Source organism: Saimiri boliviensis, chromosome 3, assembly GCF_048565385.1.
Source record: "Saimiri boliviensis isolate mSaiBol1 chromosome 3, mSaiBol1.pri, whole genome shotgun sequence".
Taxonomy (NCBI): Eukaryota; Metazoa; Chordata; class Mammalia; order Primates; family Cebidae; genus Saimiri; species Saimiri boliviensis.
In genome coordinates this window covers 3,332,917-3,349,790 of record NC_133451.1, presented here as the reverse complement: position 1 = coordinate 3,349,790, position 16,874 = coordinate 3,332,917, and the positions used below count along the sequence as shown (strand labels likewise).

Genomic DNA, 16,874 nt, shown 5'->3' with positions numbered 1-16,874 from the left:
ATGGGCTTGCCCAAAATACAAATTCTAAATGAAATCTTTTTGACTCATAATTAGCTTTAATATTTTCCAGTCAAGCTCCTGGAGAGCCTCAAAGGACGCTATAAAGACAGTAACTGATCAGACTTGTTTGGTAAATCTTATAAAAGCACTGTAAAATGATCAGTGATGCTAGGCCTTCTTTCAGTTACATTTATGGGTATGTTTTTATAGGAATGTTCCAAAATTGTACAAAAACCTAATATGTCATAACCCATTATTATGTTGTATGCTACAGAAATAGCCACATTTCCTTGTCAATTACTAATTATGATGAAGTTCCATCAGATTTAAACCATGGCTATTCTGTGTTTCTTATCCATTGTTATTGTTTTGATGTTTCTCTAAACGCATTTGCAATCAGATTCACTGAAAAGACTCTAAGAGGTACTCTTAAATACAGGTTTCTAACAACTTTAAGATCAACAGGCTAAATGAAAATTCTCAGAACTCTAATAAAGAAACTGATGAATTTGTGAAACTACTTATCAAGATCAAGCAGAACAAAAATTACATGAGATTAAATAACTGATGTTTTATGACTTTTATTTGAAACATTGTTACTTCTTTACTTAAATGTTTTATTTTCCAAATCTAAGGATATTTTCTTTCTTAAGCTATCTATACCTTACAGCCATTTGATAAAGTATACTTTTGTGAAAACAAAAGTAAAAACATTTGCTTTTTCTCCCTACTTGATCCATCCAAAATTGGGAAACTATTCACGAGTATTCTCATGGCAATGTGGTTATTTACCAAAAAAAAATCTGTTCCTTCTTGATAGCAGGATACAACTGAAAACACTGGTTTTGTTCCCAACGCTTTGTCTGGAATCTCATATTTGAGAACGTGCATAGAATACCCTGCTTCAAGGGTTCCCGGCCTTACAGTGGGTGAGTAAAAACTGTCACTTCCTTTCAGGCCCAGAAACCTTAGGACTGTAGAAAAAATCTAAAGTCTGCCTTGGTTTGGCTTCCCAGCCTCAGGACGTTGTTAAAATCTGAGTGATTTTTTTTCTCGTGTGATCAATGTGGGGAGAACATGCCGTGTTTCTGAAGAAAATCTGCAAAACCCGTTACTAGACGGGAACCCTGCGCCCTGTCTCCAAGCTCCCCTTACCCACCTAGAGACTAGACGACCTCCTCAATTCTTCCAGCTTCCTCCCATCCAACTTTCTCCCACACAATTGCTAAAAGCAGAGAACTACTCTATTCCTGAAGCCCTATAAGCTGAAACTAAATGAATTTTAAGGAACAAGTCTCATTCCTGATGTATGGGCCGCACCCAGAGTTCACCAAACCACTGATGCCACAACCAGAGACACTCAGACCGCAAGACAGGACCAGAAGCTGACAGCTTCATGCTGTGGGCAGCTTCTCCCAAGGCACTGGCACAAGACTCCATATGAGAATGAGACATTTTCCCCTTAATGCCTACCTTTTTGACTTGGCAGAATAATGGTGTGATGGAAATTTCACAATCAGTAGCTTCTGCTGGGAACTAGATAGAACCCTAAGAGATCCCTGAGTCCACCTAGTGGGTGACTTTGGCAACATCCCTAACACAACTGTCCCTCACTCTCTGTTTTAATCCAACTCAGTCATGGGACACTACATGATAAAAACTGCTCTACATTAGCCACTGCTTAAAGCAGGAAATGCCCGTGCTGTTGCTGATACCACATGCTACACCTGGATACATTCTTCTGGGAAAATTTAAGGCCGATATACAAAAAATAAGAAGATGGATCTGGGCACGGTGGCTCATCCCTGTAACCCCAGCAGAGGCAGGAAGACAGCTTGAGCCCAGGAGTTCAAGATCTGCCTGGGCAACATGAGAAACCCCATTCTCCATAAAAAGAAAAAAATACACACACACCCAAAAGAAAACAGGCCACATATTATAAAGAGTCTCACGCAATTCCCCATGGCCATTTCATTTATTAAACTGGTTGGCTTTAAGCCTATGTTCATGACTGAAGACCATTATGCAAACTGGGTTGTTATATTATTATTAATTTTACTCTGCATTTTCCCTTTTTAAATCTTGTATCTCTTGCTTTAGTCTCTGTAGAAGTACAACTCCTGTCAGAATCACGCCGGCCCAGTGCATTGAGATGATGGCCAACACCCACGGAACACACAAAACTGTATGTAACAGTGAACTCCAGGTAGCCTGTGCCTGGGGCCGCTCCCTCCACACCCCCCTGGTTGCTCGAATGTGGCTAAATTAGCTGACCCCGACTCCTCATCACCAGTCACGTCCTGCTGATGTGGAACCAGACCACATCAAACTGGGACAATTCCATCGCCGCACCAAGGGGCAATCAAAGCCTGACTACAGGATGACTGCTCAGCTAAGCTTTTGGAAAAAGATCTTAATTAAAAGAGGGAAGTGTGAAAGTTGCCAGAATGAAAATGGAGTCACTTGTACTAAAAACCTTAACAAACAGAGACAGAGAAGGCAAGGAAGGGAGGGTTCTCATGCTCATAGGCCTGATGACAAATCTAACACCAAACATTGCAAAGACCACAACCTTGCACACAGGCCATCCCAGTCTTACACAAAGAAATAGTTCTGAGGACATTGGTCCCGCAACTGCCTGTCCTACCCTGGACTGGTACCATCCTTACAGGAGAATTATCTCAAAACAATCATTGATCCTCCTCATTTTTCCTTTAAAAACCTCTGTCTTCCTTGACCTCCCTGAACACGCATAGTTTACTACAGCATGCAGATTCTCATTGCAATGCCTATTGCCAAATATTAATAAATCAACATTTTATTACAGAGAGCCTTCCTTTGTGTTATTCAGGATGATGGGCTCAAGAGGAAAACCACCCCTCACTTGGGAGGGCTGCTCAGATCCCTCTCCCAGAAGTCATGGAAGGCTGCCAGCAGTGAGCAGGGACCATCTAGAAAAGGGCAGGCAGCCTGCCACCTGGGCCATCCTCCTTGGCCCCAGTAAGAGATTTACAGCCAGAAGTTTCAGGTGTGGGGCAATGACAGCAAAACCACACACCATGTGGAAAGCAGCAAGGCCCTGGTGAAAATGGAGCATCCACTGGGGACACCCAGGGATTAGACACCGGAGCTGTCCACCAGTGCGTGGCACTGACCCTGGCATGGGGCAAGCCCAGCAGCAATCCACCATGAGACAGAAGTTTCCATCCAGCAGGGAAGGGGCAGGTTGTGCAAACCACGTGGCCCAGACCCACATATCATTCACCAGAGCACCAGCACAGCTGTCAGCCCACACCCAGGGCCAAACGGTGAATTCCTCATGACCTACAGAAAAGGAGGAAAAGGAACAAGACTGGTGCACAGATGGGTCAGCTCAGTATGGCAGAGTGAGCCAAAAATGGTCCCGGGATCCTCAGCCTCAGGCTAGACCCTGCCGCAGGTAGCACAACCACCTTCTGTGTCTTCTGCAGCAGCATGCGTGCTTCATTGCAACCGATTCTGATTGCTGCCTGCCCAGATACGGCACGCTAGCCCCAACCTGCCCTCAAGCTCCCTGGAGAGACCAAGGCTAAACAGGGCATCCACAGGCAGATTCATATTTGCAGCCCAACATGCCAATCCCCAGACCCCTGTCATCCCTGAAGCCACCTCTTCTCCTGGAAGAGCTGGAGTTGGAACAGCCACTGTGGGCAGAGCCTGGCCACACCACTCACGCAGGCCCTTCCTGGCTAGGAACACTCTCACCTGTCCCACACGCGCTCAAGAAGACATGTACAAGAATGCCGTAACGGTAGACTATCTCCCACTTCCACTCAGTGTCTATCGCCAGCAGAAGGCATCAATAATCGTCATAGATTCCTAACAGAATGCCATACAGCAAGTAAAAGGACTGAGCTGATACTCCAGGAGTAAACCTTAAAAACATGACATAATGTTCTAGAAGAAGACATTGATAAGAAGAAGACATAGAATATAGCTGTACCTGTATAAAATTTTTAAACACGCAAAATGAAACAGTCAAAGGATCAGTGGTGGCCAGTGTTCAAGGGGAGGGTGCAGGGATAAACAGGTGGGGCACAGAGCATCTCCAGGGCGGTGGTACATGGCATGGGATGTTTGTCCAAACCCACGGAGAAGACAGCACGAGCAGGAACCTGCACGTGAGCTGTGGACATGAGCTAATCATCACGCACCCACACTGGCCTGTCAACTGCAGCAAACGTCCACACCAACGCAGAAAACGATACTAACTAATGACACAGGGCATTTTTAATAAGTGGGTGGGGAGCATAAGGGAACTCTCCATACTTTCTGCTCAGGTTTTCTGCAAAGCTAAAACTGCTATAAAAAATAAAATCTATTCATTGTTCTTTACAAACAAAATACAGAGGCTGGACACGGTGGCTCGAGCCTATAATCCCAGCACTTTAGGAGGCCAAGGCAGGCAGATCACAAGGTCAGGAGTTCGAGACCATCGAGACCAACATGGTGAAGCCCCATCTCTAACAAAAATTAGCTAGGTGTGGTGGTGCACGCCTGTAGTTCCAGCTACTTGGGAGGCTGAGGCTCAAGAATCTCTTGAACTCAGGAAGCAGAGGTTGCAGTGAGCCGAGATCACACCACTACACTCCAGCCTGGTGACAGAGCAAGACTCTGACTCAAAAAAAAAAAATTTTTTTTCAAAAAGATAGAAGAGCCACATAAAATTATGCCTACCTGTGTCTGTGGATCAGCATCCCACCTTTAAGCAGGGGCAACGACAGGCTCTACCTTGGAGAGTTTTTGGGGGGATTAAACCAGCTCATTTCTAGAAGTGTTCACTGGAGTCTGGCACACAGAGGAGCACCCTAGAGAGCCCTGTGACAGCTCAGACACATTGCAGGGTGGAAAGAACCCCAAATGTGCATGGGGAAGCTGCCCCTGGAAAACAGGGGTTACCACTACAGAGGCAGGAGGGGAGGAGGCCACAGGGACTCAAGGAAGAGCCAGATGTATCTGCAAGGTGCACCTGCATTTTTTCAAACCTGAAGGAGAAAACAAGAAAAATGAAAATGAAATTACCTCAAGGTCATCAAGGGAGCGAGTGATACTGAATCTCTTGGATCTCCCAAATGATCTCCGGGCAGGCGTGCGTGGGGAAGACTGAGTGAGTCCAATGCCCCGCCCAAATTTTGAGCCCTAAACACAAAGAAAAACGGTATCAGGTTACTCTTTTGGATAGAGATGTTTAGTTTTGTCCAATGCATGGCATAGCAGAAAAGCAAGGAATACTGTGGAACGAAGACTTAAAACACAAGACTTAAAATCATCCCCGGGTAAATCTCATGTTAGGTATATTTTATACAAGAAAAAATACAAAACTGGAAAACAAGAGCATCCCGGGATCATCAAGTATGTGCTCTGGCAGCTGTGTGCCTCCCGCCAAGCCTCCACCTCTGGCATCACAGAACATGGGGACAGCAGCCCACCCGCAAGGCTGTTACCCACATCAAATGAAATGGCGCGCAGGGATGTCTTGGACAGTGGACACAGGACATTAGGAGCAATGATGATTAACAGGAGGGCAGGTGTTCAGCAAAGTCGTGCTTTTTCATGATTTTATAAGCCCTTTAGGAAATGAAAGAATCCCTAAGCATTCAGCTGCTGTCTGAAGACCCAACCAACTCTGGCACAGGAAATAACCAACTATTAAAACACCCTGTCCGTCTTCTTCCAGGAAATGACCAGAATTAATTCAATTCAACAGACGTCGATTTTGTGCCTATCATTATGCTAGACACTTCCCTAAATGAGAAGCTGGCTCCAGCAAATCAGTCACCACCTCTTAAAAACAAAACACATCACAGCTGGGAGCTCTGCTTTCCTGAGGACTTGGAATCCTAAGTGACTAATTTCAGGCTCAAAGGAAGGGAACCCGTTTATGTTAAGATTTACAGGCTCTGCAGCCGCTTCTGTCTCTCCACCTGCATAAGAGTCTTGTAGAAAACCTTGCAGCAGGGCCGGGTGCGGTGGCTCACGCCTGTAACCCCAGCACTTTGGGAGGCCGAGGCGGGTGGATCACGAGGTCAAGAGATCGACACCATCCTGGCCAACATGGTGAAACCCCGTCTCTACTAAAAATACAAAAAACATTAGCTGGGCGTGGTGGCGCACGCCTGTAGTCCAGCTACTCAGGAGGCTGAGGCAGGAGAATTGCTTGAACCCAGGAGGCGGAAGTTGCAGTGAGCCAAGATCGCGCCATTGCACTCCAGCCTGGGTAACAAGAGCGAAACTCCGTCTCAAAAAAAAAAAAAAGAAAAGAAAAGAAAACCTTGCAGCAATTCCTTGTAAGACCCTGGGGAAAACGGCAGCATGCCTGCACCTTCCTGGAAGCCAGGTGGAGCAGGTCTCCCCTCCATGACTCCCTCCCCACGACTCCCTCCCCTCTCTCCCTGCCCACCACCCCACACACCCCCTCATGTCCTTAGACCCATTCCTGCCTGGGTCTCCATGCACTGGGCCTCTCCTCCTCAACTGGAAAGTCCTTCCTTCTCCACCCACTGTCATGGCCCAACCACACACCACACCACACCCCCAGGCCTCTGCAGGCCCCTACCCTCCGCCAACACCTCCATCCTCCACCTTCTCCTCCACCCACACCCCCGCCTCTCCACCCTCCCCTCCACCCACACCCCCGCCTCTGCACCCTCCCCACCTCCCACACCCCCGCCTCTCCACCCTCCCCTCCACCCACACCCCCGCCTCTCCACCCTCCCCTCCACCCACACTCCCGCCTCTCCACCCCCCACCTCCCACACCCCCCACCTCCCACACCCCCATCTCTCTGCCCCGCCTTAGGAACGGTGAAGACATCTCATGTTTGCTCTCAGAGAGGAGAAAGGGAGAGGAGACAGTGCGGCTCAGGAAGAAGTGAATGGGAGGCCCACAGAAGACAAAGATGGAGGCTACCGGAGCTTCCTGTCTCAGAATGGTGCCACAGGCGGGGCGGCCCTAACTGAAAAATCCAAAATTTGAAATGCTCCAACATCTAAAACTTTTTGAGGGCTGACATGATGCTCAAAGGCAATGCTCATTGGACATTGGAGCGTTGGGGTTTTTGGATTCCTGAATTAGGGTTGCTCAGCCAGTAAGTATAATGCAAATATTCTTCCAAAACGATCCTGGTCCAAGCAGCTCAGGTTAGGGATACATGGCCTGTATCACAAACAGAAATGGGTCCTTTGGGACAGTGCTAAGACATCCCATGTTTGCTAGTCAAATCTTCACAACTCAATAACAAGAACCCAAACAAGAAGCTGTTCACATAATTTCACATTCCTCTCGCTTCCTGGGTCCATTCACTCAACTCCTGCCAGGCACGTCTCCGCCACATGCTGGGGCTCCCCTAGCCTGAGGAGGAGGGGAGTAGGGTGACATCAAGTCCCCGGGAGCACAGGCAAGGTGCCCACTGAACTCAGGAAGGGCTCCCACACGTCACCCACATCAGATGCCATGGGCAGAAAGGATGGTGCAGGCATGGCAGGCCGGGACAAGACCCTAGAGGCAGAGCCCACTGAGGAATCCAGAGACCCTGCCCCAAGAGGCTGACGTGAAAGCTGGGCCTAAGGATGGGCAGAGGGGTGTCACTGTCCTCTTGGCAGGCGACAGGTCCCACATCCGGGGGCTGTGGCTGCCAGGCACACTCGAGGATGCTCGGGGAGGGATGCCACAGCTGGGCCCCTGCCAGGCCTGGAGAAGGCTCTAAGGCTGTCATCCTGAAAGTGACAATGCCCGCAGAGGGCAGCCAGCAAGCAGAGGCCTAGTGCCAGATGGACCGGCCAGCACAGGTGTCAGGCACACATCAAGCTGAGGCACCACGGTCGACAGTTCACTCCAAGACACTAGTGGCGCAACTGCCTGTTCCCAAACTAAGGAGCAGGCCCCAAGCACACCGCACCTCCGAGGCTGGAGAGGGCACTGCAGTGGCCTGCACCTGCCTGCCTCCCAAGGCTCAGAGACACCGGCTCCTGCCTTCTGTAAATCAGCCTGTAGAACACCCTTGGAGGAAGCCTGTGCTCCCATTCAGACACGGATATGGCCTGCTGGTGTCTCTGCTCTGGATGGCAGGCACCTTGGGCGTCCTGCCACAGAGCACTCTTCTATGTTGACAGACAAACTGCCACCCCCGTTCCTCCCGCTTAGGCCAGCCGCCATGTCCACGCTCTGGGTCCACCCCCTCCTTTCACCCCTCCGGTCATGTCCTCTCTGAAGCCTGCACTTGTCTGGTCATCTTTTGGTTTCCTTGCTGGCAAGTTAATGAATCTGACAGATTCTTGAGAAAAACTTGGCTAAGAAATTTCTTTTTCAAAAAATGTGCCCACAGCTGACCCAAGCTGTAAAATGTACCTAGAATCCAGCAATTCCCTCGCAGACCCACGACCCGGCCTGGTGCACATCTGGCCTCCCAACTGTGGTCCTGTTCCCTGCCTGCCCTGTGCCAGCCAGGCTTTGTGCCCGCAGAGGCTCCTCGTGGCTCTGTGCTGCTGGCAGGGCCTCTCCTGGGTGCTGCCTCATGGCCTTTCTGCATGTTCTTCCCTCCCCTGACCCCCCAACCCAAATAACCCCCTTATAAGAGACCTCCAAGCCCCCATCTAACTTAGACTCCCCAGCATCCTCTCTCTCAGCCTTTGGGTCTTTTCCTTCCCACCAATGACACGGTTGTTGGCTACAAGGCATCTTCCCCAGGGGACTGCCATGGGATAGCAGCCAAGCCCTCTGCTTGGCCTGGTGCTGCCTGAAAATCTGCTGCCCAGCACAGCACCCGGCTCCTGGCAGGTGTGCGGCCACGGCTGAGGGGAGGCCCGAGAAGGTGCTCAGCAGAGCTCATGGGACACACGACGCAGAGGCCACAACATGGGGGCCTGGCTGCCCAACAACGGGAGCCCGGGGTGCCTGCACAGCGTGCAGACATGTGTTACTGCAATAGCACTGATGGGAAATGTTCAGTCCACTGCTAAAGCCATGAGCGACCTTGTTCTCGTTTGACATACAGATTTGCTATTCTTTATGTTCTGCTCTTGGGAGGGGTAGGTAATGAACCCATGGCTTTGTGAGATTAAGGCTATCAGAATCAAAATGAGCCACTTGTGTTAAAAACCCTAACAAACAGAGCTGGGGAAGGCCAAGAAGCAGGGGTTCGCACATTAGCATGCCTGGTAATAACAGATCCAGCACAAAGACTGTGCAAACCACAGCCCCGCACACAGGCCCTCAAAGCCTACTCAAAGCACACTGTGAGGACATCTGCCCAGCAACTGCCCACCCATCTTCAGCCTGGCATCAGCATGGGTGCTGATCCTTGTAGCAAGGATAATTATCTCAGAACAATCATGTGATCCTCATTTTTCCTTTAAAAGCCTTTGTCTTCCTTGGGCTCTGCAGCTATGGATTGTAGACATGGCAAGTACCTGCCCACTGTAGTGCCCCGCCCCCAGACAAACATCCCTTCTTTCGGAGAAAGGTGGACAGTGACAAGAGCATTTAATTGTGTGTGTGTGTGTGTGTGTGTGTGTGTGAGAGAGAGAGAGAGAGAGAGAGAGAGAGAGAGAGAGAGAGAGAGAGAGAGAGACAGAGACAGGATCTCACTCTGTCATCTAGGTTGGAGGGAGTGGTATGATCACGGCTCACTGCAGCCGAAACCTCCCAGACTCAAGTGATCCCCCCATCTCAGCCTCCTGAGTAGCTGGGACCACAGGCATGGCTAATTTTTGTATTTTTTGTAGAGACTGGGTCTTGCTGTGTTGCCCAGGCTGATCTCGAACTCCTGGACTCAAGCAATTCACTATCTTGGCATCCCAAAGTGCTGGGTTGCAGGCGTAAGCCATGGCACCCAGCAGCCCTGACCACACCCCGGGTGGGCAGCTTTTCCACAGTCAGCCTTGAAACTTGCTCCCAGCACAGGCAAAAGACAGGAATTCCAATGCCTGGTCACATGTAGATGTGCTGTGTGCTTTGGAGAGGCAAAGGAGAAAGGAAAAGTCTAACAAGCAGACAGAAAACAATTCCTGCAAAGAACTAAATCCACTCATGGAAAGAAGGCCAGTAACAAACATGACACTTCCACAGCAGGGAGAGACCAGCATCTATTCGTGTTTCTCAAACTGCCAGAGTTTATTTAATAAACTCAGAAAATCTCCACTGATTTAGCACCCCCTGCTGGTGTGACATAATCTCAACTCTTCCCAAAAGAGTACTAAACAGGGAAGACAATAAAAGTGGCCTCAAGGGCCACTTTTTCAAACTCCAGCTTTGAGGTTGAGAAGGACTCCTCATGACTGTCTGAGAAGACAAGTGGGGCCCCAGGGCACCATATACACCGCCCAACCTTCGGCCACTGCACCCACCACTCAAGGGCACTGAGCGGAGAGAGCCTACAGAGCCCAGCCAGCCCAGCTCCCAGGCATCCAGGATGCTGTGAGCCAGTGTGAGCCAGCTGGCTTCAGGGAGAACCACGGGCCTCAGGCCAATCAACCTGCCTGGCTACAGGGCCCCAAGGGACAGCCGGTCAACTGGCATTACTATCACAAACAGGCCCAGAGAAGCATTGGGTTTCCTCCAAAGTAAAACCACTAGAAATGGGGGGAGGGGGAAGGGGAAATAGACCCTCACCCCCTACCCAGGTACCAAATTTCTCAGCCACTCTTGGTACCAACAATGAATCGCTGGGCTCCGTGGCTCATGCCTGTAGTCCCAGCACTTTGGGAGGTCAAGGCGGGTGAATCACCTGAGGTCAGGAGTTTGAGACCAGCCTGACCAACATGGTGAAACCCTGTCTCTACCAAAAATACAAAATTAGCTGGGCCTGGTGACACATCCCTGTAATCCCAGCTACTCGGGGGGCTGAGGCAGGAGAATTGCTTGAACCCGGGAGGCAGAGGTTGTGGTAAAAAAAGATCGCGCCATTGCACTCCAGCCTGGGCCACAAGAGCAAATCTCCATCTCAAAAAAAAAAAAAATATGACTCATCCAATGAGATCATCCCTTCAGGAGGAAGAATCATTTTGGCACAAGAACCATTCCAACACCTCAATCCACAGATGAGAACCGGAAGTCAGGGAAGCAAGTCCGCTCAAGGTCACACAGCTCCTGGTTGGGACAATACCCAGCTCTTGCTCTATTACTGCACTGCTGTTTTATATTCAATCTGATTTGAAAATCCAGATAACATAAAATTTACCATGCTGGCTCAGCGGCATTAAGCGCACTCATATTGTTATGCAAGCATCACCACCATCCTCCAGAACTCTTTATCTTCCCAGACCGAAGCTCTGCCGGCATTTACTACGCATTCTCCATTCCCTCCCCAGGCCCCGCCTTCCGCTTTCTGTCTCTACGAATTTGACTGCTCTAGGAATCCCATGTAAGTGGAATCGGATGGTGTCTGTCCTTCTGTGACTGGCTGATTTCACTGAGCATGGTGTTCTTAAGGGTCACAGTGTCCTTTCTCTTCAAGGCTGAATAATATTCCGCAGCATGGATGGACCACACTGTGTTTGTCTATCACTTGATCATGGATATCTGGGTGGCTTCTGCCTTTCAGCTAGTGCAGATAATGCTGCTAAGAACATGTGTATAAAGATCATCTTCTCAAGACCTTGATTTCAATTATCTGAGTCTATACCTAGAACCAGGATTGCTGGGTCATATGGTAATTCCACTGTTCCTTTTTTGAGGAACCAACATACCGTTTCCCCAGCGGCTGCACCACTTGACACTGCCACCCACCAGTGCACCAGGGCTTACGGTTCCTCTGCGTCTCGGCCAGCACGGTCACTTTCCCTTTTGTTGAGGTGGTGGCAGTTGCTTTACAGCAGCCATCCCAAGGAGTGTGAGGCGGCACTCCCTGCGCTTTTCACTGGCACTGGCCAAATCATCAATGGTGCCGGGCAGCTTATCCTGTGCTTATTGGCCATCTGTGTATCTTCTTTAGAGAAATGTCTATTCAAGTCCTTTACTCATTTTTTTAATTTTTCTTTTTCTTCATTTTTTTTCCACTTCACAGAACTCACATTGGACTTCTGCCCATTTTGTCACTGGGTTGTTTGTTTTTGTTGCTGAGTTACAGGAGTTCTCTATATACTCTGCATATTAACTCATATCAGATAGATGGCTAGCAAATATTTTCTCCCATTCTGTGGGGTGCCTTCATTTTGCTGGTTGTGTTTTGTAATGCATAGAATTTTAAAATTTTGATGCAATGCAATTTACGTATTTCTTTCTTTCATTACCCACACTGCTAGAACTAAAAATTCCTAACCAATTCAGTCTAAATGAACACTAGTGAAGAAGCCCCAGTGAGGCAAGTACTGTGTCCTGGTCACCACCACACCCCTAGCCCTCCCACAGGGCTTGGTGCATAATAAGTACCAAGTACTCAATAAATATTTACTGAACAAATAGACTAGGCAAGAGAGTACTGAGCTGGAGAGACCAGATCACCTGAAGGTGGTTCCAAAAGAGGCCATACAGAGCCTTATGAGGACTGAGATTTCTAGCTCACATATTCCCATCTCCTGCTGTATTCTTCACAGTCCACTCAGGACACAGAAACCATCCATAGTTCTAACAGAGAGCCCTGTGTAGAGAAGGGGTAGCTTGGCATTGAGGGATGAAAGGGCAGAGGGAGTCTAAGATGCCATGGAGTAGCAACCTCAGGAAGCAGCTGCCACCCCGGGGCTGGGAAAACGTGGGGAAGCAGAGGGAATTACCCCAACTCGGCAACTCAAGAGTAAAAGAGCTGGTGGAGCTGAGGCCCAGACCACGGAGGGAGTGTGGGGCTCCAGCCCTTAGGTGGGTGGGTTGGTTTGTTTCTTTGTTTGTTTGTTGAGACCGAGTCTCACTCTGTCATCCAGGCTGGAGTGCAGTGGGCTCACTGGGCTCACTGCAACCTCTGCCTCCCAGGTTCAAGCAATTCTTCTGCCTCAGCCTCCCAAGTAGCTGGGACTACAGGCGTGGGCCACCATGCCCAGCTAATTTTTTGGCATATTTAGTAGAGAGAGGGTTTCACTATGCTGGCCAGGCTAGTCTCAAACTCCTGATCTGAAATGATCCGCCCACCCTGGCCTTCCAAAGTGCTGGGATTACAGGTGTAAGCCAGCACCTAGCCCATCTATTGTTTCTGAGGGGCCAGGAGGTTGGCCCAGTGAGCTGGGCAAACTGCAAACTGAGCAGGGAAGGAACTGCCCACCATGGGGTTGAAATGTTGCTATGGTGACACTCCTGCCTCACCAGCTCCAGGTAGCACCGCTGGGGACACAGCCTGACAGGGATGCAGCTGGTGAGCAGGAAGGTGGTGCAGAGAACCTGTTGGTGTCATAGAGGATGGGCTTAAGGCTGAGGGTCAGTAGCTGAGTAACTGGAATACCTGGTTAAATCTGCTACAACAAAACTCTATGTAGGAGGAAGAATTCTAAGCAAAACTATTTTAGAATTGACAAACTTCCATTTCAAACCTAAAACTGGACAGACTTACAGCAACGGTTACGGAGTAATGTGTGAGGAGCCAAAGAAAGGTTCCTGATCATAGCAAATCGCCTTTTGTGAAAGGAAGGAGAAACATGTGCACAAAGACTGGGTGTCCTAGTCAAGAAAGAAAAAGATGAATATTACACAGGAAAAGAAATTCACATAAAGATATTAGTTTAAATTATTCCAAAATATCTTAGGGCCTACGATGTGCCAAGCAACTGGCTAGGACTAGAGAGCCTTTAAAGACAGAGACAAAGCACATAGCTTCTTCGGCAGTAACGGAGGTGGGTGTGCACTAAGGAAATGAACCAAACAGTCTTGAAATTAAAACAAAACAAAAAGTAAGGTAAGAAAGCAGAGAGGGGGATCTAGAAAAAGCAGATTTACAGGAAGAACACAGCAGTATCACAGAGCCAAGATTCAACGTGCCAGTCACCCCAGCACACCAGTGACCCACATCTGCCAATTTAGTCTGATCTTCTTGAGCTGACAGAAGCATCTGCCACTTACAGTAACAATTCAAAAACAGAAATGGAAAAGCTTAAATAAAAAGATGAAGTATTGCCTCAGAAAAAGCCAGGTTCACTTTAATAGTAGATAAAACACACTTTACCCCTAATTTTAAATTTTTCAAATAAAAAATTATTAAAATCCTCTGGAGGGAGGATAAAAATAAAATATAAGATTCAGTATACAAGGAAAGGAGAAGAAAGGGAGGGAGAAGAGAAGAGAGAGGGATAGAAAAGTTCTACCCCTAATGTTTTACGTTTTATGAGGCTACCGTAATCTTGATACCAAAACTCGACAAAGATAATATGAAGGGAAAGTACAAGAGTCTCACTCAAACACAGATTTTAAAATTATACAAAAATATTAGCAAACCAAATACATCAGTACATAAAAAAATTACGGTAAATCCTTGGGGGTATTCCACCAAGATGGCCAAACAGGCACAGCTCCAAGCGCAGTTCCCAGCGAGACACGCAGAAGGCAAGTGATCTCCACATTTCCAACTGAGGTACCAGGTTCATTTCAATGGGACTCATTGGACGGTGGGTGTAGCCCAAGAGGGCAAACTGAGGCAGGGCAGGGCACTGCCCCATCCGGGAAGTGCAACTGATCGGAGGATCAGGGACTTCCCCACTCCAGGCACTCTGGTTCAGATACTGCACTTCTCCCACCGCCCCAGCAACCCACAGAGCAGGAGATCCCCACCGGGCTGAAAAGTGCCACAAGTTACCAGCACAGTTCTGAGCAGCAGCTCCCACCAATGCCACAGTCAGCAAAGATCTGGGCAGACATTTTGACTAGCACTGAAAGCGCCTGCAGGATGGAGCTACCCATTGCCCAGAAAGAGAGGGAGCTAAAAGCAGGGAGACAGGTGGTACGGCTGGGCAGGTCCTACCCCGACAAAGACCAGCAAACTGAAGCCCTCTCACTTGAGAGTTTCGCAGCCCACACCTCAGTTCGAGCTCAACCTGGGACATTCAAGTTCAGTGGGGGAAAGGGTGTCTGCCATTACTGAGGCAGGTCTAAACCTACCTGGGTAAACGAAAGCCAGAGGAAGCTTACACAGCAGCTGGACTGAGTCTGTGACAGCCCAGCAGTGCCTCTGCAGGCAGACAAGGGACAGATTGCCCCCTTAAGTGGTTCCCTGACCCCTGTATAACTAAAAAGATGCCTCATACAGGAGAGCTCTGGTTGAGAGCTTGCAGGTACCCTCTGGGACAAAGCTGCCAGAGGGAAGATCAAGCAGCAATTCTTCCTGTTCTGCAGGCCCCATGGGTGATTCTCAGGCAAGCAAGGTCTGGAGTGGACCTCCAGCAGTCCTACAACAGAGGGATCTGACTGTTAGAAGGAAGACCAAAAAAAAAAAAACGAACAAACAAACAAAAAGAAATAGCTTCAACAGAAACAGAAAGGACATCCATTCAGAGACCCCATCCGAACTCACCAACTTCGAAGATCAAAGGTAGATAAATCCGCAAATATGGGAAACGAGCGCAAAAAGGATGAAATCATCAAGATCAGAGCACCTCTGCTCCTCCAAGGGATCACAACTCCTCACCAACAAGGGAACAAAACAGGATGGAGAAGGAACTCGGTGAAGTGACGGAAGCAGGCTTCAGAAGGTGGGTAACGACAAACTTCTCTGAGCTAAAGAAACATGTTCCAATCCAATGCAAAGTAACTAAAAACCTTTTTAAAAGGTTAGATGAAATGCTAACTAAATAATCAGATTCACCAAGGTTGAAATGAAGGAAAAAATCTAAGGGCAGCCAGAGAGAAAGGTTGGGTCACCCACAAAGGGAAGCTCATCAGACTCACAGTGGATCTCTCAGCAGAAACCCTACAAGCCAGAAGAAAGTGGAGGCCAATATTCAGCATCCTTAAAGAAAAGAACTTTCAATCCAGAGTTTCATATCCAGCCACACTAAGCTTCATAAGTGAAGAAGAAATAAAATTCTTTCTGGACAAGCAATTGCTGAGAGATTTTGTCACCACCAGACCTGCCTTACAAGAGCTTCTGAAGGAAACACTAAACATGGAAAGGAAGAACCAGTACCAGCCACTGCAAAAACGTACCAAATGGTAAAGACCAATGATGCAATGAAGAAACTGCGTCAACTAACAGGCAAAGCAACCAGCAAGTAACAAAACGGCAGGATCAAATTCACACGTAACAATAATAACGTTAAATGTAAACAACCTAAATGCCCCAATCACAAGACACAGACTGGTAAACTGGATAAAAATTCAAGACCCATTGGTGTGCTGTATTCAGGAGACACATCTCACGAGCAAAGACACACATAGACTCAAAATAAAGGGAAGGAAGAGGATGTACCAAGCAAATGGAGAGCAAAACAAACAAACAAACAAAAAACAGGGTTGCAATCCTAGTCTCTGATAAAATGGACTGTAAACCAACAAAGATCAAAAGAGACGAAGAAGAACAACACATAATGGCAAAAGGGTCAATGCAACAAGAAGAGCTAACAAGCCTAAATATATATGCACCCAATACAGGAGCACCCAGATAAAGAAAGTTCTTAATGACCTACAGAGAGACTTAGACCTCCAAAAATAACAGTGGGAGATTTCAAGACTCCACTGTCAATATCACACAGATCAACAAGACAGAAAATCAGCATGGACATCCAGGACTTGAATGCAGATCTGGACCAAGTGGACCTAACAGACATTTACAGAACTCTCCACCCCAAATCCACAGAATATACATTCTTCTCAGCACCACATTATACCTACTCTAAAATGGACCACATAATTGTAAGTAAATCACTCCTCAGCAAATGCAAAAGAATGGAAATCATAACAAACAGTCTCTTAGAACACAGTGCAATCAA

At 48.1% G+C, this 16,874-nt stretch overlaps 1 protein-coding gene across 3 annotated transcripts in view; it reads right to left on the bottom strand.

Moving 5' to 3' along the window:
* Positions 1 to 16,874, bottom strand: part of RGS12 (regulator of G protein signaling 12) — a 160,771-nt gene that overhangs the window by 93,205 nt on the left and 50,692 nt on the right. For 2 of the 3 annotated variants that reach the window (XM_039468199.2, XM_039468200.2), the window contains exon 3: positions 5,062 to 5,178. The exons of the other annotated variant lie outside the window; for it this stretch is intronic. In XM_039468199.2, coding sequence (XP_039324133.1) covers positions 5,062 to 5,178 — 117 coding nt within the window. The remainder of the gene's footprint in view (positions 1 to 5,061; positions 5,179 to 16,874) is intronic. 3 annotated transcript variants of the gene reach the window in all.